This window comes from Erinaceus europaeus, chromosome 21, assembly GCF_950295315.1.
Source record: "Erinaceus europaeus chromosome 21, mEriEur2.1, whole genome shotgun sequence".
Lineage (NCBI taxonomy): Eukaryota > Metazoa > Chordata > Mammalia > Eulipotyphla > Erinaceidae > Erinaceus > Erinaceus europaeus.
Window position 1 is genome coordinate 14,981,253 of NC_080182.1, and position 27,719 is coordinate 15,008,971.

The 27,719-nt window shown below is 35.8% G+C and overlaps 1 protein-coding gene across 2 annotated transcripts in view; it reads right to left on the reverse strand.

The window, feature by feature from the left end:
• Window positions 1–27,719, reverse strand: part of TOP2B (DNA topoisomerase II beta) — a 69,667-nt gene that overhangs the window by 32,300 nt on the left and 9,648 nt on the right. The window contains exons 2-18 of one of the 2 annotated variants that reach the window (XM_060180440.1): window positions 24,493–24,648; window positions 23,502–23,592; window positions 22,130–22,193; window positions 14,716–14,861; window positions 12,932–13,029; window positions 11,459–11,671; window positions 9,627–9,800; window positions 8,758–8,859; window positions 8,536–8,673; window positions 6,228–6,366; window positions 5,709–5,866; window positions 5,423–5,548; window positions 3,427–3,537; window positions 3,163–3,268; window positions 2,148–2,257; window positions 1,740–1,832; window positions 1,540–1,654 (exon numbers count right to left, since the gene is read on the reverse strand). In XM_060180440.1, coding sequence (XP_060036423.1) covers window positions 1,540–1,654; window positions 1,740–1,832; window positions 2,148–2,257; window positions 3,163–3,268; window positions 3,427–3,537; window positions 5,423–5,548; window positions 5,709–5,866; window positions 6,228–6,366; window positions 8,536–8,673; window positions 8,758–8,859; window positions 9,627–9,800; window positions 11,459–11,671; window positions 12,932–13,029; window positions 14,716–14,861; window positions 22,130–22,193; window positions 23,502–23,592; window positions 24,493–24,648 — 2,140 coding nt within the window. Of the gene's footprint in view, window positions 1–1,539; window positions 1,655–1,739; window positions 1,833–2,147; window positions 2,258–3,162; window positions 3,269–3,426; window positions 3,538–5,422; window positions 5,549–5,708; window positions 5,867–6,227; window positions 6,367–8,535; window positions 8,674–8,757; window positions 8,860–9,626; window positions 9,801–11,458; window positions 11,672–12,931; window positions 13,030–14,715; window positions 14,862–22,129; window positions 22,194–23,501; window positions 23,593–24,492; window positions 24,664–27,719 lie in introns of both variants that reach the window. The other variant, XM_060180439.1, reaches the window with a different exon arrangement.

Sequence of the window (27,719 nt, forward strand, 5' to 3'; positions counted from 1 at the left end):
GAGAAAAATTGAAAGAGGAGGAGATAGAGAAAGATAGACACCTGCAGACCGGCCTTCCTGTTTTATATTCAATTTTTTTTTTTTAATTTTTTATTTTATTTATTTATTCCCTTTTGTTGCCCTTGTTGTTTTATTGTTGTAGTTATTATTGTTGTTGTCGTCGTTGTTGGATAGGACAGAGAGAAATGGAGAGAGGAGGGGAAGACAGAGAGGAGGAGAGAAAGACAGACACCTGCAGACCTGCTTCACCACCTGTGAAGCGACTCCCCTGCAGGTGGGGAGCCGGGGTTCGAACCGGGATCCTTATGCCGGTCCTTGTGCTTTGCGCCACCTGCGCTTAACCCACTGCGCTACAGCCTGACTCCCCCTATATTCAATTTTTTAATATTTATTATGAAAGAAGAGACAAAAGCACTGCCAAGCTAAAGTGTGAAGGATTAAACCAAAGGCCTTGAGGGCTTCAGGCATACACGTCTTGTACTCTAAGGCTGAGCTATCTCCCTGACCCTCTGTTTACTCAACTTAACCATATACCATGTCCCATTATGCAAATTATCAAACCAGTAAGTCTTGGTGTCCTCATATGTGGAAAGAATTAATTAAATTACCAGTAGGGTAATCATAAGGACTACTTAAGATAATGTAAGCAAATTACTCTGCTTCTCTATCATTCTTTGGCTCTACACCAAGGAAGGAAGGAAGGGAGGAAGGGAGGGAGGAAGGGAGGAAGGGAGGAAAATGGTCACACTGGAGTCTCAGTGTGAGCACTGAGCCCCAGCAAAAACTCATGCGGTATACAGGGGAGTGGAAGGGGGAAGAAGAGGAAGGAAGGAAGAATGGATAGATTTAATATTGGGCACTTTCAAGTATATTTTATAGTCTTAATTAAGAATGCAAATAAAAATAACACAAGCATATACTTATTGACAACAGCTAGGAGGAAGATTTCAGAGAAGGGAATGCAAATGCTGTAAGTTTATGGATAAGTAGAAACATCTCTTATTAGCTTTAAAATCAAAACACATGGGGGTAGATAGCATAATGGTTATTTTAAAAGACTTCCATGCCTGAGGCTCCAAAGTCCCAGGTTCAATCCCCCACACCACCTGATCAGTGCTCTAGGAAAGAAAGAAAGAAAGAAAGAAAGAAAGAAAGAAAGAAAGAAAGAAAGAAAGAAAGAAAGAAAGAAAGAAAGAAAGAAAGAGGAAGGAAGGGGGCAAGCAAGCAAGTGAGAAAGAAAAAGAATTTTACAAATTCTTTAAAACATGTTTGAAGGCTGAGTGGAATCAGTGTGGAATAAATGCTTTACTTATTTTGCCTTAGAAGTTAGCTTTTTTTCCCCTGAAAACCTTAAAAACATTTTAAACTTCAAATTAAGGAATAGAAAAGACTTAAGTTTTCCAAAACATCTCAAAAGCAACTTCAAGTATTTTTTTATAATTTTATCTTTAAGGATGGCCCTAAATACATGAAATTAAAATATATTCAATAGCATAATAGCATACAAAAATGAAAAATTCTTAAACAAAAGTTACTTACCATCAACAAGAGATGGTATAGATCTTTCGTTGTCTGAGTTTGAGAAAAGAATCAATTCCTTATTGATGAAATCATTATAAGTCAAATGCTTTGTTGCTGTACCATATAAGAATTGCTAAGAGAAAAGTCATATAGCGACACTGTCATTATAGTCCATGAGTTTCAGTCTTTCCCCAAGATCACCATTCCTTATAACTGACCTCTGGCAAGCCGTGTAACCTGCGCTGTCTTCGATCTTCCATAAAATTTGTTAACCATTCTTTTCTGTCATCAATCTTCTTCTTACTGAATGCCTGAAAGATTCCAGGTAATAACTTCATACATTCAAAATAAAATTAATTCTATCAAAACTAAAGTTTATAAGCAAATAACTAAATAGTATTTTCTGAGAACTTAAGTTTCTTTTATCAAGAACTATAAAAGCAGGACACAATCAGGGTTGGGGGGGGGCCTGAAAAGACAAGGAGTAGAAAAGCATATTAGAATTAGCAAGTTTGGGCATTAAAAACCCAAAGAGACTTATAGGAAAGCAAGACTGGGACAAAAAGTATGGTGGGCTGGGGGTTGCATATTGGTTATTTTTTTTTTCCCAAAATTAGCTTTATTACCAAGGTAATAGCAGCATCATCTTCAGGGCCAGCATATCTAAACAAGATGCGATGCCTTTCCATATCAGCAAAATACTCCTTTGCTTCTTTAGCCGTACTGGTGCCCAACCCTAAAAAGTTCAAGAAGAAAAGTTAAAAAAAAAACTTAGAGAAAAAAAAATGGAGGTTACCAGGGCACTAGCAGTAGTGGAAATAGATGTCCATCAAAAAATAATCAAATTTCAATTACAAGAATAAGTTCTGGAAATCTAACATAAAATATGGTATCTAAAGTTAATACTACTGTATTGCACACTGAAAAGCAGCTAAAAGACTGAAGTGTAAATATTCTCTACACACAAGGTTTACTATGGAAAATGGCAGATGTGTTGTTACATGTGTGAGCCATTTCATAAATGAATACCAATTATCATAAAGTACACTTTATATGTACACAATTTTGTCAACTATGCCTTAAAGTGAAAAAAAAAGTTTGTGAATCATGATTATCAATGACTGTTTAACACCAGTGGGTTAAAAGTTGACATTAGCTGTGCCAACTGATCAATTTTAAATGGAAAAAAAAAACTAGTTATTACATGCTTCCAGACACATAAGTACACACCATCATCTATTTAAATGTGCTAAGTACCACCTATTAAATATGCTATATATTTTATAAAATAAAAAGAATAATAAGCAAAATCCAAATGTGGGAACTAATGTACTTCTACTGATATTAAAATAAGAGCCAGGTGGTGGTGCTCCTCATTGAACGCACATGTTACAATGTGCGAGGACCTGGATTCAAGCCCAAGCTCCCCACCTGTGTGTGTGTGTGGGGGGCTTTATGAGTGGTGAAGCAGGGCTGTCTGCGTCTCTCTGTCTCTTTCCCTCTCTATCTCCCCTGCCCCTCTCAATTTCTGTCACTATCTAATAATAAATAAATAAATTTTTTTAAAAAGAAAACTTTGATATTAAAATAAGTTGCTATCAGTAGAAATCTCTCCATATTCGAATATTTTAAAATACAGACCTTTGTAGTATTTTATTTTCCAGGTTTTCTGGTTTTCTATGTGTTTTTTCCACTCATCAAATTCAGGAATACTGTAGAAGGAAAGTTCCTGCTTATTTTTGCTTGCCTTAAATTAATAATAAAAAAAAAATTAGTTTGGCTATCCTGTCAAATACATAGAAATATATTAATGTAAAAGCACCTTTACAAGCTGCAGTTAAATCACTAATAATAATTACAAAAAATAAAAATGAAAGTAAATAAAATTTTTAGTGAAAAAAGTACCTTTACAATAGGAGTAATGAACTCTTCCAGAAAACCATGTTTCAACAGTGATGGCCAATTGTGATGGATGAAATTAATAAGCAGGCCTTTTATGTGAGAACCATCTTGATCCTAAATAATGTTAATAAAGAATGCTATAATAATTCCATAAAGCACAATTACTAAAACAAATTTTTAAAATTTTTTTCTTTATTTATTCCCTTTTGTTGCCCTTGTTGCTTTATTGTTACTGTTATTATTGTTGCCATCATTGTTGGATAGGACAGAGAGAAATGGAGAGAGGAGAGGAAGACAGAGACGGGGAGAGAAAGATAGACACCTGTAGACCTGCTTCACCACCCGTGAAGTGACCCCCCTGCAGGTGGGAAGCTGGAGGCTTGAACCAGGATCCTTACACCAGTCCTTGTATTTTGCGCCACCTATGCTTAACCTGCTGTGCTACCGCCCGACTCCCTAAAATAAAATTTTAAATATATGACTGTAGCATAAGTAAAAAACCATACAAATTTACCAGTGCATTTTACCAAACAGTAGATGTTATTTAAATGATCATAGAAAAAGAAACAAATTTATAATAATTACTAACCAACTCAATCTGTCATTACAGGAAAAAAAAACTGCTTAATTTCTGCTTAAAACTATAAAATATGGGCAGAAGAGATAGCTCACCAGGTAGGGTGTGTGCCTTGCCATGAAAATCAGCCTAGGTTCAAACCCCAGAACCATATGGGAGGTGTTATGGCACCAGAGAAACCTTCATTGTTTGGTGTCTTTCCCTCTATCTATTTGAATGAAAAAGAAGCCCAGGAATGATGAAAACACATATGCATGAAGTCCTGGTATGAAAGAAAGAAAGAAAGAAAGAAAGAAAGAAAGAAAGAAAGAAAGAAAGAAAGAAAGAAAGAAAGAAAGAAAGAAAGGAAGGAAGGAAGGAAGGAAGGAAGGAAGGAAGGAAGGAAGGAAGGAAGGAAGGAAGGAAGGAAGGAAGGAAGGAAGAAAGGAGGGAGGGAGGGAAAAGAAAGGGGGAGGGAGGAAGAGTAAGAAGGAAAAACGACTTTTTAAAATAAATAAACATCTGTTTGTTTGTTTATGAGAGAGGAAGAGAACCAGAGCATCACTCTGGCACATGAGAAGCTGGGGACAGAACTCAGGACCTCATACTTGAGACCTCACTGCTTTATCCACTGCAGCACTTCCAAGGTATCAACAACTTCTTTTTATTTGAAGATGTTTCCCTACAAATGCTTTTAACTGAAGAACTTAAATGGGAGGGAAAAAAAGAGATCGTGGTCGGCTGCATATAAAATTTTTCTTTCCAACAACAATACAAAACAACAAGGGCAACAAAAGGGAAGATAAATAAATAAATATAAAAAAATTATTAAAAATTATTCTTTATAAACTTTCTTCTTCATTCTCAAGTATTATTGTCTATTGTCTCTTCCAGGTTTATTTCACAAAATTATGTCATTATCAACAAATATTAAGCATTAGTCCACTGATCTTCCTATTTATAAATGTCATTATTTTCTTGCTACTTACAGGAGAGCTTTAACCCCAAGACTGCTGTGAAGTCTACTCTTCTGACACTTATCACATGTAAACATTTTAAATAACCAAAAAGATATCTTAGATCTTATAAAATGTGCTACAGTGTCAGTAAAAACTGTTTTCCCTACTCTCTTTTTCACTTACAAAAATGTCTCAAGGGGCTGGGTGGTGGCACACCTGGTTAAGTGCACATATTACAGTGCTCAAGGACCCAGGTTCGAGTCCCCGGTCCCCACCTGGAGGGGGAAAGCTTTATGAGTGCTAAAGCAGTGCTACAAGTGTCTCTGTCTGTCCCTCTCTATCTCCCCTTCCCTCCTGATTTCTGATTGTCTCTATCCATAAATAAAGACAATAAAAAAAAGAGAATAAAAAAATGCTTCACAAAACAAACATTGAAAAGACCTGAAAAAGATAAGTTTTAAGTCTGTGCAATTTCCAAACCAACCTGATCAGTCATAATCATAATCTTTCCATAGCGTAAAGTTTTCAGAGATTCTGCATCATCATAACTTTTCTTGTACTGCAGGCCAACTATTTTAATAATATTGTTTATTTCTGCATTTTCCATGATCTATATAAAAATGAAAATATTTTTAAGTATACAAAAAATGAGCACAAATTTACATTTCAAAAAATCAACAACTGGATGGGCTGCCTTGCTCGTGTACGAGTATGTCTAGATGGGCTGCCTTGCTCATGTACGAATATGTCTAGATAGAGGAGACTGGTACCTGCTTGTGAGAAGCTTCCCGTACATTAAGGATTTTTCCCCTGAGTGGGAAGACACCGTATCTGTCTCGTCCAATCACACCTAATCCAGACACAGCCAGAGACTTGGCAGAGTCTCCCTCTGTTAGTATCAGGGTACACTCTAAGGAATGTTTGCCACCTGAGAGAAGTAAAAATGGAATGTACTCAATTTCACCAGTGAGTAATGTGAAGCAAGAATAATTAATGATCACAAATAACATGGCAAAAAGTTGTATGACAATTTAAACACTTATATTTGCTTACTGAAATCCTATCCCTTGAAAATTATCAATACGTGGTGCATTTAGAAAGTTTAATGAATTAAAATTATACTTTATACTTAAAAGCATATGTGGAAAATAAAATTGTCTATAACTGCATTTAGAAAGTTTAATGAATTAAAATTATACTTTATACTTAAAAGCATATGTGGAAAATAAAATTGTCTATAACTGATCAAGTAGTTAAATCAGAATCTTTAAAAAACAGATGAATCTTACCAGCATCATTAGCATCATCCAGCTTGGGAATCCCTTTGATTTTACTGTATTTTACTGATGAACACTTCTTATTCAGCTGGGTCTGAGCCTTAAATTTCACCCAGTTGAGGATACTTTCTACAATGCCACAGTTAGAGGCCTAAAAATCAAATAACGATATACAAACAAGTCAGAAGTTTATACTCTTAGCTAAAGCTAACATAATACTTAGAACTTGTTTGGTTACAAAGCATTATATGACAAAATGACACATGCTAGTAAATCTTAATCTACATTAAAACTAAGGCAGTTATATCATATGGCCTGCTGTGGTAGAATACAGACACGTGAAAAATGACAGTACTGTATTTGAAAAAAAAAATCTTCCCTAATAGTATTCACAAGAACTATATATGGCTTTTCTTACAAGTTATTTTTACTAAAATTAACACAATAAAGCTGATCCACCCATAAATTATTAACTGGGAATTCTAGATTGTCACTTCTGACACCAATCAATAAAAAAAGCGAATCCTGAATTCCCTATAATATACAATTAATACTAGCATCAAGGAAATATTAGGATAAATTTGAAAATAATTAGTCATTCTTTTTTAAAGTTTGTTATTGAGGATCTCAATGTATATATCCTGTCACTCTGTAGTGGATCAATGAGTAACAGGATGTTAACTCAAAAAAAAGTAAGGAAAAAAGAATACAAGGAAATATCTCTTAGCTGCAATCGATAATTTTTCAAATTCCTAAGTAGTCTAATATTAGTTGTATGAAATAGTTTTATAGAATGTCTGAAAAATAAAAGATGTGAAGTATGTTGCCTAACCAAAATTTAATAATCCAAAAATAAAAAGTATAAAATCAAAATCAAGTTGCACCATCACAAAAATAATAGTATGAAGACATACATTTATGAACACATTAAATATGGTATTATGTATTCAAAAGTAATTATTTATTTATTACAAGAGAGAGTGGGAAAAAGAAAAATACCAGGGCTCCTATACAAAGTGGTACAAAAGTTGAACCTATGCTTTCTGAGGTTTTAGGCCAGCAAGTTCTAGCTCCAACAAAGTCCTTACCTGGCTATCTCGCTGGCTCAAACTCATTATGACTAGATCTAAGAGGATTGTTTGTATAGGCATTAATCTGCTATAACTTTGGAAAGATACCTCACTGGGTATGTTCCCTGTCATGCCAGCAGACCAGGTTTGAACTTGAGCACAGATAAGAGGTGACTGTCACTCTCTTGTCTCTCTCTCTTTGAACAAAAAGCAGCTTTGGGTTGTGAAGTTATGCAGATGTGAAGCCCCAGCTCAATAATAACAACAATAATAATAATAAACAGCTTTAACTTGTTTGTTAAAGCCTAACTATGAAATTCCAATGCAGGAATTTGCTTATTTAGTTTATCTTTCTGATGGTAATGAGCAGCAAGGGGATGGAGGCATTTCTTGCTTAAATACAACATATTACCAGAAATTATTACCAACTATAAGACTATTACAAATCTCTAAGATATATTTATTTAGTCTTATTTTGTTTTTAAAAATCAAATGACCAAATAAATATATGCAGAGTAAAAATTTTAAACCTGTAGAATATGATAGGTTTACATATGGCAAACATATGCATGTATATATGTGTGCTATGCATATATTATGCAAATTTTCATTTTTTAATATTTTATTTACTATTGGATAGAAACAGAGATAAATTCAGAGGGGAGGGGCAGACAGAGAAGGAGAGAGAAAGAGAGACACCTGCAGGACTGCTGCACCAGTCATGAAGCATTCCCCCTGCAGGTAGGGACCAGGACTTTTAACCTAGGTTCTTGAGCACTTAACCAGGTGTGCCACCACCTGGCTCCTTTTATTATTATTTTTTTTAAATCAGAGCACTGCTCAGCTATGGTTTATGGCGGTATGGAGAATTGAAATATTATGTAATTTTTAAGCAAAAATTAGTAAAAGAAATTGAATAATTAAGAGTTGAAGTAAGAAATTAAAAGCAAGAGTCTTATTAAGGACTTGTACAGTTTTAGAGGGAAATTGGCTTTTAAATGAGCAGTGCAATGCTAAAAACAGAGTTGCACAATTCCTTAGTTTAATCCGTCAGAAAATAATCAAATGTTTTCATTAAATAATAAGATCTACTGTAAGTAGTTCTAAAAGTCAATGTTAATTTGTAACATAAGTATGCCTACACTCACAGCTAATATGAGATAAATAAAAACTAATGATAGCAATAAAAGTATTTTACCAATTCTCAAAAAGAAAAAAAATAATAACAGAAAAAAATAAATTTTACTCACTGCTTTAAAAAACTTTTCCGACAGTTGGCATTTGGACCCAAAACTTTTGGGCTGCAGAGTCATGTTTTCCTTAGTCTGAGAATCAAAAGTTGGATTTTCGATAAGGCAGTTAATAAAAACCCATATGTGGTTTTTCACCTGTTGAAACATATGCAAAAGGCAACGTCTGAGCTGCTGCTATTACTTAGTAATTCAACAGAATATATACAAAGTACCACTTACTTGAAATGGTTTCACTGATACACCAGCTTTGTTCTTTTTCTTAACTACTTCAATTAGTTTACCAACGACTTGATCTACTACATAGTCCACATGACGGCCACCCTAAAGAGGAAAAATACACAGAATCTAAAATTTCCTACAGTTAGCTAAGAGAATGTTTTTTCATACTTCATTCATTTTCAATACCTTTGTGAAGTTATCAATATTAAGCCTGTTTTCCAGAAGAGTAACACAGATCAGAATGACATAGTTAAGATTTAAAAAAGTAGAAGGGACCAGGTAGCAGCAGACCCAGTAGAGCACCCACATTACAGTGTGCAAGGTCCTGGGTTCAAGCCTCCAATCCCCACCTACAGAGTGGAAAGCTTGACAAGTAGTGAGAGACAGACAGACAGACAGACAGACTGAGGGAGAGAAAAAATGGTAACACAGGACCAGTGAAGTGGGGCCAAGTTCAAACCAAGGCTATGCACAAGATAAAGCAGGTACATTATCCAGGTGAACCATCTAGCTGGCCATCACCTCCTACTTTTCATTATCCTATCTTCTAAACTCTGAAACTAAGAGATTCATGATAGTATTTAACTACAAACACTATAAACACTAATCTCTCTGTCTCTCTCTCTCTCTCATTGCTCAGCTCTAGTTTATGGTAGTGCAGAGGATTAAACCTGACTCTTTGGAGCCTCAGGCATGAGTCTCCTTGCATAACCCTTATGCTATCTCCATGGATGTAAATAAATAAAATTTAAGACAACTATTTTACAGAAAATACTTTTATTTTCATTTTTATTTCTACAAAAGCAGATCAGGGATTTTATTTTTGTTGTTTTATCAGGCGCTTGGAAAGAAGGCATTTGCAAACTTACTTTTGTTGTTGCAATACTATTTACAAAGCTGATTTGCTGGAATCCTTTTTCACTTAATGTGAGACAAACATCCCATCTTTCATTTGCAAGTTCATGAATAACTTTCAGGGCCACACCAGTCTCATCCAACTTGTCTTTCACATAAAGATCTACATAACTCCGAAATCCATTTACCTTTTAATATGAAAAACAAAACATAAACAGTCTCATACATGCAGTTCAACTTGGTGAGTGCCATCAAATACTCCCAAATTGTAATTTCTCACCATTCACAACAGTTCTTAAACAGATCTCAGCACTTCTAACTTTTCTCTCTTCTAGTCCTTGATCTCTGCTTTTTAAAAAGGAATTCATTTTCATGTTTGCTTCATAGTGAAAAGTTATGAAAGGAGAACTCAACTGGTAAATTATTCTAAAATCCTTTAAAAATTTAAAGATCTTAAATAACAAAGAAGACTTCCCATTTGACTCAACAACGGGCAGAAATAAAACGTTTTCACCCTTAAATAAAAAAGCTGGCCAAATAACACACTAGTAATTTCTTTTCAAATTTTGAAAAAGTTAAGATCACAAGACAGTTGGCCAAGGCTGAAAAAGAAAAAGATTATCTGGGGCCAGGTGGTGGTACACCTGGTTAAGCACACATAGTACAAGCACAAGGACCCGCACAAGGATCTGAGTTCGAATCCCTCCCTGCCCCCCCTTCCTACTTGCTGAGGGGTCTGCAGGTGTCTTTTTTTCCCCATCTATCTTCTCCAGCCCTCTCAATTTATCTATGTCCCAGCCAATAAAATGGGGGCGGTGGGAGCCACCAGGAACAGTGCTGGCACCCAGCTCCAGTGATAACCATAAGAATATGTATCAAGAGACAGAGACCCTAAGCATTTACTTACTTAGGGCAGAAATTGCCTATTGTTGGGGGCTGTGTGGTGGCGCAGCGGTGTAAGCACACGTGGCACAAAGCGCAAGGACCTGAATAAGGATCCCGGTTCAAACCCCCGGCTCCCCACCTGCAGGGGAGTTGCTTCACAGGTGGTGAAGTAGGTCTGCAGGTGTCTATCTTTTTCTCCCCCTCTCTGTCTTCCCCTCCTCTCTCCATTTCTCTCTGTCCAATCTACAACAACAAAATCAGTAACAACAATAATAACTACAACAAAATTTTTAAAAAAGGGCAACAAAAGGGAAAATAAAAAAAATTAAAAAAAGAAACTGCAAATGTCATAAGAAACTCTAAAAAGGAATTTCTGACAAATCTCTGTAAGCAAGTGTAAATTACTGTGACTGTGATGCCTGAGGAATGGAGGCTGAAGGCATTCCTACTCTCTCACACTTTTCCTCCAGGGACCCTAGTAGGTTCTCATAGGAGAAATTGAAGAGAATCAATACAAAGTTCCCTCCCTGGTGCTGGCTAGAAGAGCAGCAAACCCTGGGCAGTCCTCCAAGACCCAATTCTCTTACCGACAGGAAACATGAAAGACCTCCAAACAGAAGGAATATGAGATGGGATCTAGTATGTTTAAGACTGAATTACCGCTTACTATAGCTGAAGACTGTTTCCCTGTGTACCACTGTTTGCTCTGCTTCTGCTGAATCAATTCCTTCGGAACCTAGAATTCATGATGTATTATAAAACCGACAAAAGGAGGGCACTCCAATGTTCATCCCCCCTTCTATAAACATGTATGTTTGACAAAGCCACCTGCAGAATGCTCTCAGAACACATAACTTATGGCTGCTTGAGTGAATCTTTGCATCCTGGACTATTAGTCCCATGGTCAATATGACATATAAACTATCTGCAAAACAAAAATATTATTTTGAAAGATACTCACAGGCAACTTCTTTCCATTAAACATGACCTTGACCCCTTTGCAGGAACCAGCTAAATCATAAGCTCTTCTGGTCATGAGAGCCACAATATCCTTATCAAGTTTTTCCATTTTAAATTTGGACAAATCTGGTTGGAATGTTATGCATGTATAATCTTCACCATCAAAATGTTTAATCTTGGCTTCTGCAGTCTTCATCATATTATTCATCCATGTCTTTAAAAGAAAAAAATCAGATATTTCTATAATATTTCTGTATGTAGAAGATAATTCATAAAATATATTAACTTATCATACCTATATTCACTTTCCGGATTCATAACAAATAAGATTCTTAGAGCTGACATTAGAGATAAAAGAATCTTTGACACTACCATTATAACAATCACGTGTAGTAAATGTGCTAATTAAATAACACAACTTTATATATTGCAAATATCTCAAATCCTTCAACAGAGTAAATATAGAATTTTACAAAAGTTAATAAGGATGCTTTTACATATAAAATAATTTCAAGGGGGAAGTCCCTGCTCCCCACCTGCAGGAGGGAACCTTCACAAGTGGTAAAGCAGGTCTGCAGAAGTTGAAAAACAAAATCAGAAGAGAAAACACAAGTATAACCTGAACTGGAATTGGCATATTGCACCAAAGTAAAAGACTCTGGGGGCGGGGGGAGAATACAGATCCAAAAAGGATGACAGAGGACCTAGTAGGGGTTGTACTGTTATATGGAAAACTGAGAAATGTTATCCAAGTACAAACTATTGTATTTGCTGTTGAATGTAAGACATTATTTCCCCAATAAAGAAATGAAAAATAAATAAATTAGATGACGTAGTCCTATATCAAAAACTAAGTGTTTATATTGGTATTGATAATTGAAATACCAAATAAAGTTGCATGAAAAAAAAAAAAAAAGCAGGTCCGCCAATGTCTGTCTTTCACTATCTTCCCTCTCTCAATTTCTCTCTGTCCTATCTAATAAAGAAAGAGGAAGGAGGAGAGGGAGAATGGCTACCAGGAATGGTGGATTTGTCGTGCAGGCACCCAGTCCCAATGATAAGCCTGGTGGCATTAAAAATAAATAAATAAAAACAATAATTTTAGCTTATCTAAAATTTTTAACTATTTTCTAAGATTTATAAGAGTAAAGATATAATTATAAAATATGAACTTAATCAGTGAGGAATATTTCAAACATGCTAAATATAACAGATACATTTCAATTAGTCTGTGAGGTTCTATACATATTCAGAAAAAGCTTAACTAGATTAAAGAAAAAGCCTAAGAAATAAAGCATTTTTTTAAATGGAAGAAGTGGGAAAAAGAGAGGAATGTATAAAATCTCCCAGAAATTTGTAAGTCTTTTTACTGAAATGTTCTTAACTTATATGTAAGTTATAGTTATCACAGCAATTTACTTTAGGCTGTATTATTTCAGCAACATTTTTTTAAAGAATTAGATTAATATCATACCTGCTTAAAACTATGTTTGTATTCTTTGCAAGCAGTTTCTACTGTAAACTTTGTACTGAAAATATTACAAAGTTTTGCACCATAACCATTGCGTCCACCTGTAAAAATAATCACATATGAAAGATTTAATGAAAGTCATCTTAAATAAACTTTATTAACTTATCTACTACCTTGAAGCAGTTCTTTCACAGAAATACTTTAACTTGGCCATTGTCTACTATTGGTTGAATAATTTAGAGTATATTTAGATTTTTTTCATTTAAAAAAAAATAAGATTTAACAAATATAAGAAGGCATTTTGTAGATTCATAGTCTTCATCATAATTCCAAATAAACAAATAAATTGCTATCTCTGATAACCCAGAAACTATTTGTAAAGAGTATAAATCTGTCTATCAAAGTCAGTTCTGTACTACAAATTTTATCTGTATTACTTCCTAGTGCTTTGGTTTAAAAAATATGTATGAATATCAACATACTTGGAAAATACAAATAATTAAGAAAGCATCTGATTTTGGTCAAGAAACTTCCACTTATATTTACAGAGTCTGAATTTGTAACACTGACCTTCTTAAATTTATCAGTTTAAAAATAATTAAATTGATAACAAAAGACATGGAGCTAATATAATTCACATCTACAGGAAACACATTTCAATTCTCAATCATTTGAGAGTTCCAGCAACTCCACACAAATCAATGCAGTCAGAGTTGATTTTTTAAAACACCTCCATCAAACTACAATCAAAACAATATTTCTACATAATAGTATCTTATAGATATTAATTTTGAAAAGAATTTATACAAAAAAGCTACACACATTTCTTTGTTACGTTTTTCATAAGAATAGTGAAAGATTTTTATGCTGAGAACAGTATTTTTCTTATCTTTTTTAAAGATTTGTCCTTACTGGCCACATGCACTTAACCTGCTGCGCTATCACCTGACTCCCAAGATTTGTCCTTACTGTGGCTTCACTGCTCTCAGCTGACTTTTTCAGACATGGAGAGAGATAGCACAGCACTGAAGGTTCCCCTAGTGCAATCTCCCAATTTAAACCCATACTCAGGGCTTAAACCTGGATAGGGTGCATAGCAAAAATGGTGCCATCTCCCTGGACAGACAACCCCACCAATGTGTGCTGGAGCTCCACTTCCCCAGAGCCCTGCCCCACTAGGGAAAGAGAGAGGCAGACTGGGATTATGGATCGACCAGTCAACACCCATGTTCAACGGGGAAGCAATTACAGAAGCCAGACCTTCCACCTTTTGCACCCCATAATGACCTTGGGTCCATAGTCCCAGAGGGATAATGAAGAGGAAAGCTATCAGGGGAGGGGATGGGATACAGAGTTCTGGTGGCAGGAATTGTGTGGAGATGTACCCCTCTAATGCTATGGTTTTGTCAATGTTTCCTTTTTATAAATAAAAAATAAATTATATATATATATATATATATATATATATATATAAAATTTTAAAGAAGACTTAAGGGGGCCGGGTGGTAGTGTACCTGGTTGAGTGCACATGTTATAATACACAAGGACCTGGGTTCAAGCCCCTAGCCCCGACCTGAAAGAGGAAAGCTTCATAAGGGTTCGAAGCCATGCTGCAGGTGTCTGTTTCTCTCCCTGTCTATTATCTCCTTTCCTCTCAATTTCTGGCTGTCTATATCAAATAAATAAATAAAAATAATAGAACAAATTAAAAAAAAAAACAGTGCTCTCCTAAGTAAGCTATCTCTCTACCATAGGGAAGTAATTCTGATCATCCAATTAGATTTTACCTGTTACTTTTTTCTCATCGTCGTCATAGTTACTGGATGTTAGAAGTTGTCCAAAAATTAAAGCAGGAACATAAACTTTCTCTACTTTGTGTTCTACTACTGGAATGCCTTTCCCATTATTCCAAATGCTTATAATGTTAGATTCACTGTGAATAAAAAAAAAAAAAAAGCAGAGTTTAGAGCTTAAAATAGTTTAAAGATATATGAAGTCCCTAAAAATTAAAGTAATCTGAAATCAACGTGAATGTTATTAAGTAAAACACCAGCCATTACTAACTAGAAGACACTTCTTATCTCTTGAGAGCATTCTTACTGAGGACACATTATTTCTGTCACTTAGTCATAATTTAAGACAACTAACATCTGTTAGTAAAACAAAATTTCTCAAAAAGACAATTTTTCCACCTCCTGAAACATGTAAAGGGACTCAAATTTTCACAAGTAATTAATTACAGATTCATTTTCTTCATCATACTTTAGTGACGGTTTTTCCTACTTTATTCTGAGTCTTCTACCTGAGAACCACAAGTTCTGCAGAACAGTAGCCACTGCCATTTTCATTTCCTTACCTAGGTATTAAAGCAATACACGTGGAAAAAGACAAAGAATAGGAAATGTATTCATTGTCTAAATGTTAGAAGGTTATTTGTACTGTGGGAGTCCATGTCATACATTAATTTTGGTGGCTTTAATTTTACTGCTTAAGATTTTACTTACTTCATACGAATAGAGGAAGAAATTTTCACCTAAGAAAGAAAAATGAAGATGCCACCCCCAGAACATACAGCTCCAGGGATCAACTGAGAGCCTCAGACACTCTTTAACATGTTGTTTGAGCTATGTACCTGATCACAAGTTTGGTGGTTTTAAAAATATGTAAGCTACTTATTTTAAGTATTTCAGTATTTACTACCACAAAACTATCCATCTTAGTCCTAACTTGTATGAAGTAGAAACTAATATAGTTAACAGCAATTTGGCAGACCTGCTGGAAAATTTTGCCTACCCTATTATTAGAAGTATTAAGACTCCTTTACCCATGTAAGAGTCAAATTTGAAAAGAACACTGAGAAGTGGCTTTAAAAAGTACCACTTTGCCCATCTGATTCACTATTATTCATAGAGAAACTCATTTACAGATATATGTACCCATTGTTTCATGGCTTATTAGCAGTTTTATTTACATTTTATAAAGCTGATATAAAAGTCAAAAAGTAATGATCCAAGAGGAAATTAATATAGCAAAAAATACTGAAAAATAATTTTATGTACTATCTTTTTTTATTATTATTACCACGGTTACTACTAGGGCTTGGTGCCTACATGACAAACTGAATGCTTCTAGCAGCAGATTTATTTTTTCTTTTATACTTTTATTGGATAATGAGACAGTAGTTATTGACACGTGGGTATAATTTCTTTTTTTTTTTGCAGATTTTTTTTTTAAAGAAACTGAGAGAAACTGAAGCAGAAAGGGAAGACAGAGGAGAGAGAGAGAGAGAGAGAGAGAGAGAGAACCTGCAGCACTCATAAAGCTTCCACACACCCTAGACCGCACCCCCCCCCCAACTGCAGGGGCTGATCCCAGGTCCTTACACATAGTAACATGTATGCTCATAGTAACATGTATGCTCTACTGGCTGTGGCCCAACCCTGCCCCTTATGCATTATCTTCTTTTTTTTCTCTTCTTTCTCATCTTTTTTTTTTTTCTTGCCTCCAAGGTTATTGCTGGGGCTTGGTGCCTGCACTACGAATCCATTGCTCCTGGAAGCCATTTTTTTCCTATTCTTGTTGCCCTTGTTGTTATTGTTGCCATTGATGTTGTTGGATAGGACAGAGAGAAGTCGAGAGAGCAGACACCTGCTGACCTGCTTCACCGCTTGTGAGGTGACTCCCCGGCACGTGGGGAACCCGGGTCTCAACCCGGATTATTGAGCCAGCCCTTGTGCGTCGCGCTAGGTGAGCTTAACCCACTGCGCTACCACCAAACCCCTATGTATTATCTTCTTTTCCCAAATCAGCAACTAGCTACTTTCCCTCACTCTCAAATACTAATTTAACTCCCCTAACCTGCTAAGATCCTATCTTAGTATATTTTTATTCTGGTAATATTTTAATTCATATTTCCTGACCATTCTCTAAAGCTTACAGTTATCAAGACTTATTAGTTCATCCTATTGTATCATCAGTATTAGTCCTTCATTCCTAATGCCAATAGGAGCCTAAATAAATCAATATCACCTTAAATACTGAGTACTGCATAGTCTCTTTATAGCCACTGTTTAATATTCTGCATAACAATGACTGGCTTACTGTAGTAATCACAACGGCTTTTGTTTTGTTCCAGGACGTGGTGGAGTTTCCATAGTACCTATAAAATTAAGTTTAACAGTACTTCACTATAGCATCACCTGTAGTGAAATTTGATACTATTCTGCATTTCATTTTCACTCTGGATCAGTTTAATGAAAACTTTCCAAATTTACTCCTAATTCTTCCATTTCTTTTTACTAATCTTTCCATGGCTTGTGTTTTATTTTGTTTTTCCACAGCGGGTCAATTCATGATCACAACTTATTGCCGGGGCTCAGTGCCTACATGACAAATCCACTGCTACTGGAAGCCATTACCTTTTTTTCCTTGACAAAACAGAGAGAAACTGAGAAAAGATAGAAAGGGAGAAAGACAGACACATGCAGACTTGCCTCACTATTCGTGAAATATCCACCCTGCAGGTGGAGAGTGGGGGCTTGAGTCCCAGTCCTTGTACATGGTGATATGGGCGCTTAACCGGGGTGCGCCACCACCTAGCCCCCAACAATAAGTTTTCTTACCCATCCTACAATGTTATTTCCCAACCAACCACCATTATACTGAGACTAGAAATCTGATTATTTATTTACACAAGGTTATCTCCCTTGTAAATAAAAGCTCTCATAAAATACAAAACTGAATACTTAAGTATGTAACAGCTTTAAATTGCCTTTAGTACATCTACTTTTCTATAGAGATAAAAATAGTGGACCACAGGGGAAAACAGAAACAGGCTGGGGGTATAGATGAACCAGTCAATGCCCATGTTCAATGGAGAAGCAATCACAGAAGCCAGACCTTCCACCTTCTACATCCCATAAAGATCTTTGGTCCATATTCCCAGAAGGGTAAAGAATAGAGAAACTTCCAATGGAGGGGAGGGGATACAGGACTCTAGTGATGGGAACTGTGTGGACTTGTACCCCTCTTATTCCACAATTATGTCAATCATTATTAAATCACTAATTAAAATATATATGTATAGTGGACCAAAGAAACAATGGCCATGTCTCTCAATATTTGCATTTCTTTATTGTGGCACCACCAAGGAATGAACCCAGGCATGTTATAGTTGAGTGGCCTCTTTGACCCAACCTTTTCATTCTTTACTTCTTTGAGATAGAGGAAGATAAAGGGAGAGAGTAGAGAGAAGGAGAAAGAGAAAGAGGAGAGAGACACCACAATACCACTCTGCCATCCATGGAGGTCCTTAAAGTCATATCCATGATATAGCCATGTGGTACAAGCTTAAACTTGAGGCCTCGAACATAGTAAGGCATGCACTCTACTTACTGAGCCAAATCCATTCCCTTATTACCTTTCAGACTTCCAAATACTTCCTAGCTTGGGTTTAAAAGCTATACTGACTGCATTAAGTGTCTTGTTTTCTATAAGAAAAACTGGAGTTTAAATTTAGTAGAGAATAGCTGTGGAGGAAATAAAGGCTAAATGGAACATTAGATTTTCTTTTCTGCTTTATTAATTATTTAACAGTGCTTTGCAAAAGTAGAAGATTTTAGGGATATAATTTCATATCCACACATGGTAGAAGTCACACCTTCCCCCAAATTTCTTTGCACCTTCTCATCATAACCACCACAGTTCTGAGAAAGTCCAAGAGGCAGTTTGGTTACCATTGTTTTTGCAAGTTTTATATTACATATTTTAAATATCTCAGAATGACACAGAAGTCAATATGAATGGCCATACCACCCTGAAAACGCCTGATCTCGTCTGATCTCGAAAGAAGTCAATATGAATGCAAAAAGCTTAAAATATTTTTTTTCTTAGCCTATATGGTACTGTAAGGTATTTAAAAATTTCATAACCCTCAATAATTTCAAAAAAGTAAGCCTTGGTAACACCTTCATGAAGTCTATGGATGAAACTGAAACTTGCAATCATAGTCACTTCTCTATTACAAAATTTCAATCTAAACCACTTCTCTAATCTAGTGTTTTCTAAACAAAGATTAGAATTCTGTAACTCTATTCTTTGCCCTACCCATAATCTTTTTTAATGATTATGCAAATGGTTAGACTCTTATTTTTTATTATAATCTTTATTTATTGGATAGAGATAGCCAGAAATCGAGAGGGTAGGGGAAGACAGAGAAAGAGGCAGACAGACCCCTACAGCCCTGCTTCACCACTCGCAAAGCTTTCCCTCTGCAGGTGGGGACTGGGGGCTTGAACCTGGCCCTTGCACACTGTAGCATGTGCATTCAACCAGGTACACTACCACCTGCCCCCACCACCCATAATTTTTAGATCAATATTAGGGAAAAAAGAATACTGTTTTAATAAGCCACAAAAGAATCCAAAATAATTAAAAAGCTTAGAACACAATCTAAGTATTCAATATTCTTTAGCTAAAAAGAAAACAAATTTATATACAACACAATAAAATAACTAGTAGTTGAAAAGAATATTCAGTAGCTCTATTTAATAAAGAACATTCTACATATGTCAAATGAAAATAGGAGTATATAAAGCACTATATGCTACAATCAAGTTTTTAAAAAAAAAGCAGAAATGCCTATATGTATATATGGTTTAGATACTCCAGAGAGTGTATTACTTCTTAAAGTTATCACTTCAGCTTTTTATTAATCCTAAATAAACAAGAATACTTAAACTAGAGTAACAGAACTTCAGTGAGTGTGCTCTCCATATTAGTGCTTTGGTGGGGTTTTATCACTGGAGTTTCACAGCTCTAAGCCAGCCTATTTTCATCCTTCTGAAAGAGAGAGAGAGAGATGCCATAGCACTGAAGCTTCCTCCAGGTGCAGTGGAAGTTAATCTCAAAACTGGGCCACATGCATGACAAAGCAGGCACTCTATTCAAATGAGCTATCTTGCCAGTTCTGTTCATGTTTTTAATCAGATAGATTAAGCATTAAGTATTTAAAAAATAGTAAAAAAATAATAACTTTTTAAATATTTATTTTATTTATTTATTCCCTTTTGTTGCCCTTGTTACTTTATTGTTGTAGTTATTATTGTTGTTGTCGTTGTTGGATAGGACAGAGAGAAATGGAGAGAGGAGGGGAAGACGGGGGGGGGGGAGAAAGAGAGACACCTGCAGACGTGCTTCACCGCCTGTGAAGCGACTCCCCTGCAGGTGGGGAGCCGGGGGTTCGAACCGGGATCCTTATGCTGGTCCTTGTGCTTTGTGCCACCTGCGCTTAACCCGCTGTACTACAGCCCGACTCCCAAAACAATAATAACTCTACAGGAGGAAAGTCACAGAAGACAAAACATGATGGTTAAAATTCAGAAACAGGGCCAGTAAATAAGTGATCTGGCGAGGACACCTACCTTGCCTTGCATATGACCCAGGTAGGTTTCTGTCCTACCTGCAGCAGTGGAAAAAGCTTCAGTGCTGTGATGTCTTTCCCTATCTCCTTTCCTCTCTCAGTCTCCCCTTGTCTCTTTCTACGTAGAAAAGTCAGGCCAGAGCAATGAAGCCCTGGTGATGACAAAATAAAATTATTAAAAATAAATAAAATAGGGGGGCCAAGCGGTAGCACAATGGGTTAAGCGCACATGGCGCAAAGCGCAAGGACCAGCAGGTGGTGTAAGGATCCGGATTCAAGCCCCCTGGCTCTCCACTTACAGGGGGATTGCTTCACAAGTGGTGAAACAGATCTATAGGTCTCTATCTTTCTCTCACCCTTTCTGTCTTCCCCTCCTCTCTCAACTTCTCTCTGTCCTGTCCAAAAACAACAACAACAAGGACAACAAAATGGGGAAAATGACCTCCAGGAGCAGTGGATTGGTAGTGCAGGCACTGAGCCCCAGCAATAACCCTGGAGGCAAGTTAATAAGTTAAATAAGTTAAAAAAAACTCAGAAATAAAATATGACTAGCAATGTAACACAAAATATTTGTCTACTCCCAATTAAAAAAAAAAAAAAAGCTAAATCCTTACTAGACACTAAAAGGTACCATTGTTTTAAACTGATAATGTCCTAAATGTGGAATGGGGAAAAAAAATCCCTTATAGCTAAAATGTCACTAAAAAGTCTTTAATTTCTACATAAGTTTGTAGGTTATACATGAATTGTTAAATTTTCATATCAGAGGAAAAAAATAAATCATAAAGGATAGGCTATAACTATAAAAGTTAAATGTAAATACTGTATGATACCAGCAGTTTCTAAATATGCAAATTCTATAAATAACATGGCAAGAAAATAAGTTCTATTGTCACCGGAACCACATTTGCAGTACCTCTTAACCGAGTCCCAGAGCAAAGATAAGATTCAATGATTTCTCTAGTATCTCAAACATTCTCAACAAAAGGCATGAAAAAAAGGGAGAAGGAGGGAGTCGGGCTGTAGCGCAGCGGGTTAAGCGCAGGTGGCGCAAAGCACAAGGACCGGCATAAGGATCCCGGTTCGAGCCCCCGGCTCCCCACCTGCAGGGGAGTCGCTTCACAGGCGGTGAAGCAGGTCTGCAGGTGTCTATCTTTCTCTCCCCCTCTCTGTCTTCCCCTCCTCTCTCCATTTCTCTCTGTCCTATCCAACAACGACGACAACCATAATAATAACTACAACAATAAAACAACAAGGGCAACAAAAGGGAATAAATAAATAAAATAAATATTATTAAAAAAAAAAAAGGGAGAATGATCTCTAAGGATTCCCCTAGATGAAATAGTAAAGAGTATAGCATTCTGATTAAAAGAGTAAAATAATGTAAAGTTCCCAAAAACTGGAAAACTGGAATGCTTTTTTTTTTTAATAGAGTGAAAGAGAACACAGCAGCAAAGTTTCTTTTAATACAGTGAGTGGACCTAACTGGAGTTGCCCATGTGGCAAAGCAGGGTTCTAGCCAAGTGAGCAAGCAAAACCCCATGCGACTGAGCTACAGCACAGGCTTTCCATTACTTTGTTGCTGTTTGCTTGTTTTATCAAGAAGATTTATTGGAAGAAAGAAAAAACAACTGGACAATGGAGGTAAGGATGATTGTTTCTGAGGTTCTCAAAGAGCCTACTCAACAAGATGGTATACATCATTTCAGGAATATTCTGAAGTTGTGAACTATCGGAACAAAAACAATGCAGCATAAAAGTTAAACTTGAAATATACTTACGGATCAATAGAAACTTTAATACAGGTCATGTTTTTATCCCTCTGTTTATTGTCAGCTGCATTAACTACAAAATTCAATATTTTGATGAGTAAAAAAAATAGCGTTATATAAATAAACAAATACACGGACACAACTTTGTGTGCATCACTGCCTAATATAAACACTTACATATGGCAATAATTAATGTAAAGAATTACTGTTAACTTCTAACATAAAACTTTATTTCCCAAATAAATCTTGTATTTGTATTATACCAATTTACTGTTACATCTTCTACAACAAAGAAGTGGGGAGTAATTTAGTTGTATATAAAAAGAAAATTTTTAATCTGTATTTTACAACCCTTTCTAGATCTAAAAGTACTCCCAATCCAGGTATAATTCAGTAAATATTGGGCTACGTTATATTTTTATCTTGGTAATAAGTAACTACTTATTCTTAATTTATGTCAACAAACTAGTGGCATTATAAGCAGAGTGACCTGAAACCAATCAGTTATTTTTAAATCACAAAGGCAAAGTCTTTAGCATCCTTAGAAATCAAATTATCTAAATCCAATTCACTATAGACGTGAACAATATATCTGCATATATTAACCACTACTTTGTTTAAACTGGAACATAAGGCAGCTGCTAAACTGAACACAGGAGAAGGAATATGTTTCAGATCAACAGTGTGCAACCTGCAGAAATAAAATTGGATGAAAAAAAACAGGGGCTTGATAGTTGGAAAGGAAGAATGAATGGCACAAAGCTTTAGAAACTAACTTTACTCTGTTATTCTGTCCTCCGAATACCAACCAGAATAACAGAGAGACCATACAACTCTGCTGTCCAGGAAACTTCAGGTAGCTAAAAAATCTCCAAAGCACAGCACTCTCTATGCACCAATTAAGCCTATATACTTCATTGTGATTGAAAGAGATCACTTACAACAATGGTTACTTAAACTTGGTTGAGCAACAGAAACTTCTAATTTGCTGATAAAAGCATATTTTAATATATCTGACCTCAAACTCCCAGAACCTGCATGGGCCAGGTCCTGTAGTTTTTATTTTTAACATGCCCAACCCTCAGGGGACTGGGGCGTAAGCAAACCCAATATGACTACATAACAGGACCAAAGGCTCACTTTGGGATTGCTGATCAAATCTAACAAACACATTCATTTCACATATAAATTGATACACAAAGAAATGATTCACAGCACTAGGGAAATAATATAGCAACTAACATTTTCTGAAGAGCATCGCCATTCATAATAGAAGTCAGAGATACACCTTTAAAATTTATACTTCAGTCTGGCTTACATAAATAGGGATATTACAATGTTACTGATAAACAGATGCACTGCATCTTAAGCAAGTACTCACCCAAAATTTCATCAAAGATCTTATACAATCCTGGCACAAAGGTAACCTCTCTGCAGTTCATTCCTACATCTTCATCATATACCCACATTAGCTACATTGAGAAAAAAAAAAAAAATCAAGTGCAGATTTTTACTCCATCATTCTTAACAGCAACATAACATGATATAAACCCATATCCTGCCATATACTCCATAAATACTTACTTTCCAAGTAGAAAAATATACTTTCCAAGTAGAAAAATATAAATACCACTTCAGTAGTATTTAATTTTACTACCTTTACACTCAATTTAAAGAACTGAAAAATTGAGAACTTTTCCATTTTGTATTTTCCGTAGTCTTCTTCATATATAAAGTCAGTTTTGATGAGCTAGAAAAACTTGTTAGAAACATTTAAATAAAGTAGAAAAATATTATTGTAGACTTGAAGTTGCTTTTCTATAGCATAGACTGCACAGAGTAAAATAATATGAACACAAGACGACTTGGGAGTTAAAAACTTATTTAAATTGGTATTGGTATGCTTTGAATCCCATTTTTTACTAGCTGAGAGATCTGAACATGCTGCTTAATTTTATTTAAACTTTTGTTTACTCATCTCCAGATGAACATAACAGTACTTACTCCCCACATGCTAGAGAAAAACAAAGTAAAATAAGTAAACCAAATCTATAGAAAGCATTAAAAATAGTCTTTAGAGTGTATATATAAATTCTAGATTTCAAAGTAAAATACAGCATGAACTTATGAGCTTTAAAATAAAATCCAGGTAGTATCATGCTATTTCTTCTGAGATTTCTGTCCCCTAATTTTGTTTCTAACTTTTCAACAAGAAATAAAAACATTTCTACCTCTCTTAGATCTATCTCCCTACATTGCTCATGAATACAGAGGCATCAAGTACATACAAATCAGACATACAAAAACATTATCCAAAAGCAGATGTAGCTACATATCTCCTAATTTCAAAAAGTTTTTTTACAAATAATTACCTGTGTCAATGGCTCCACTGACCCAATGTATGTATCAGGACGAAGGAGAATGTGTTCAAGTTGTGTCTTCTTCTGATACACCCTCTCAACAGACAGCTTCTTTGAAGAATCATTTTTGTTTGCAGTTTCTGACTCTTCTTTTTTTGCAGCATTGTTCTGATCAAAAAGAGTCTAAAATTAACCAAAAAATCAAATTTAAATAACCTACCAAATTATAAACTAAAATGTATATGGGCACATTTCTTTTTAGTGAATAAGAGAAAGGGGGAAGAGAGAGAGAGAGAGAGAGAGAGCACGAGAGAAGATTAATCGTTTGGTATCACTGATGTTTGAGTCCTAAAGAGAACACAGGTGTATTTACTGATAGTCTAACTCGTTTTATAAAATAGCTTAAAACTACAATTTTGACATATCCCAAAAGCAGCATACATAGCAAAAGCAACAGAACCTATATCTATTCAATCTTAAGCTATAAATATTTCCCAACTCTGTAAGTTATCAAGTCAATTTTTTATAGGCCTCAAAACCTCTCAAGGACTGTGAGTTCTGGTAAGGTTATATAGGTCTCAGTGACTGAGGGGTGGGTCCCACAACCTTAAGTTCCTCGTCACCATGTTGTGGAGAAAAGGACAAAATAGTATCCCATGTAGTTTGTATACACTGACAAAATGGAGAAAGCTAAGCTTATTTTATGAAATCTGGCAGCTACGGAGGTGGCAAATAAAGTGCTGAACCCTAAAGCACAGATCCCTCCCAAGTTCAACCCCAGGTATTCCGTCTACCAGAGCGCGGCTCTCTCCATTTCACTCATCCTCTTTCTAATAAATAAATATGAATCTAAAGAAAAATGAAATCTTGAATTTCATGTTTTTGTAGGTGATGTGGCAATTCTTTATATATCAAGTCAGGTATCCCACTACTGAGGCACCCAGTTTCTCTGCCAGCTCCAAGGAAACAGAGGTTGGTGATGTCAATTCAATGATGGAGCATGCATGCTTCGCACAGGAGAGGCCTAGGTTTGAATTCAGGGCCCAAGAATAAAGAAAGTTCTATAGTAACTATACTAGTAAAGCCTTTCCCAAAGCTACCCCCCTTCAAAACAACTATGCCACGCACAAAAAAAAAAAAAAAAGTTTTTAAGATTAGATTCAAATGGAGAATCATGTCTACCTAATTTGTTCTGAGCTAAAGTGCAGTGACTGCATAGAAGTGGCATCAAAGTGCTACTACCCAGATTTTTCAAATATTGACATGTTTCTGACAAACCCCAACTACCAGTACTACCTCTTCCACACAAATGGAGACATGAGAATGAGGGTTATTTGACTTGCTGTCATTTCTGCTAGGACAGTGTATCAAAACCAAAGAGCATTACTAGTTGTAATTTTCATGAGGAATAACATGTAAATATTAAGAGACATGTGGCAATATATTTAAAATATTTCATGCCAAAATATTTTATTAAGTATCATAAAAGGCACTGAAAAAAAATATTTCTATTCAAAATAATAAAAGGCCTCAAGGAATACATATTATTTATAGAATAAAATAAAAAAAACAGATGTCTGAGGTCAGTGGCAGATATTCCAACTCTCGATTATGATATCAATTTCTAGAATTTCATATAAACTTTTAAACACTAGTATAGCCACAGGCCCTTTACACTATAACTAAAATATGCCTACTAGCTATCTACAAAACAGAGAACCCCCCCAACCCAACTCTTCATCTGCACTACTCCAGCCTTTATGTTCATGATTAGTCAACAATTTGTTTGGCTTTATATGTTAACTTTCTTTTCAGCCACCAGGTTCCGATGCTATCATGATACCGATACCTACCAGACTTCCCTGGGCAGACAACCCCACCAATGTGTCCTGGAGCCCCAATTCCCCAGAATCCCGTCCCACTAGGGAAAGAGAGAGGCAGGCTGGGAGTATGGATCGACCTGTCAACACCATGTTCAGCAGGGGAAGCAATTACAGAAGCCAGACCTTCCACCTTCTGCATCCCACAAGGAACCTGGGTCCATACTCCCAGAGGGTTAAAGAATAGGAAAGCTATCAGGGGAGGGGATGGGATACGGAGTTCTGGTGGTGGGAATTGTGTGGAGTTGTACCCCTCTTATCTTATGGTTTTGCCAGTGTCTCCTTTTTATAAATAAAAGAAAAAAAACCTAGTTATTTCAATGAATGTTTAGTTATCCACACTACAAATTTTGTGCAGATGATAAACTATTGCTATAGCTTTTATATTAAAAATTACAATAAATATACCTATTAAAAAATATTTCATTATTAAAGTTATACTATTTACTGTAAAGTTACAAAAGAATACCCATATGTAAAATAGGGACTCGTTTTCTTTTCTCTTTTTTCTTTTAAAGACTTATTTACGGGGTCGGGCGGTAGCACAGTGGGTTAAGCGCACGTGGCGCAAAGCGCAGGGACCTGTGGAAGGATCTGGTTTACAGCCCTGGCTCCCCACCAGCAGGGGAGTCGCTTCACAGGTGATGAAGTAGGTCTGCAGGTGTCTTTCTCTCCCCGTCTTCCCCTCCTCTCTCCATTTCTCTCTGTCCTATCCAACGACAACAACATCAATAACAACGATAATAATAACCACAACAATGATAAAACAACCAGGGTAACAAAGGGGAAAAGAGCAAGAAAACTAGAGCGTCGCTGCACATGCTGGGGATCGAACCTGGGACATCATGCTTATAAAAGTGCAGCACTCTAACCACTACACTAACTCCCAGACTCCAGGGATCATTTAAACAGGAAAAAAATGTTACATTATATATATTATAAATATTATATACAGGCAAAGGAGAAAAAAAAAAGAAATATACTTAAAAGAGTATCAATAGAAATTAGATATCTGGGTGATTTATTTTCTGATGTACACTTTCTAATTTTCTACCATGAACATAAATTGAGAAATTTTATAATGTTGCTAATTCATACATGTAAATATTATTAGAGTAAATTAAAGGCTAGTTTTTCCCAGAGGCACTATTTATACCTGCTTATTCCTTAGACAGCTTCAACTCTCTCTAGGCAAAAAGGTAAGTGAACCCAAAAGGAACTAGTAAGATAGCGTTGACAGAGTAGAAAATGGAAATGATATTTCACTCAGATTTGTCTTTATACTTTCATATTTTCAACAAATGGTGGTTAGTACTGCTCATTGGCTCACTAGCAACAAATAGAAGAAGTTCTCTCCTG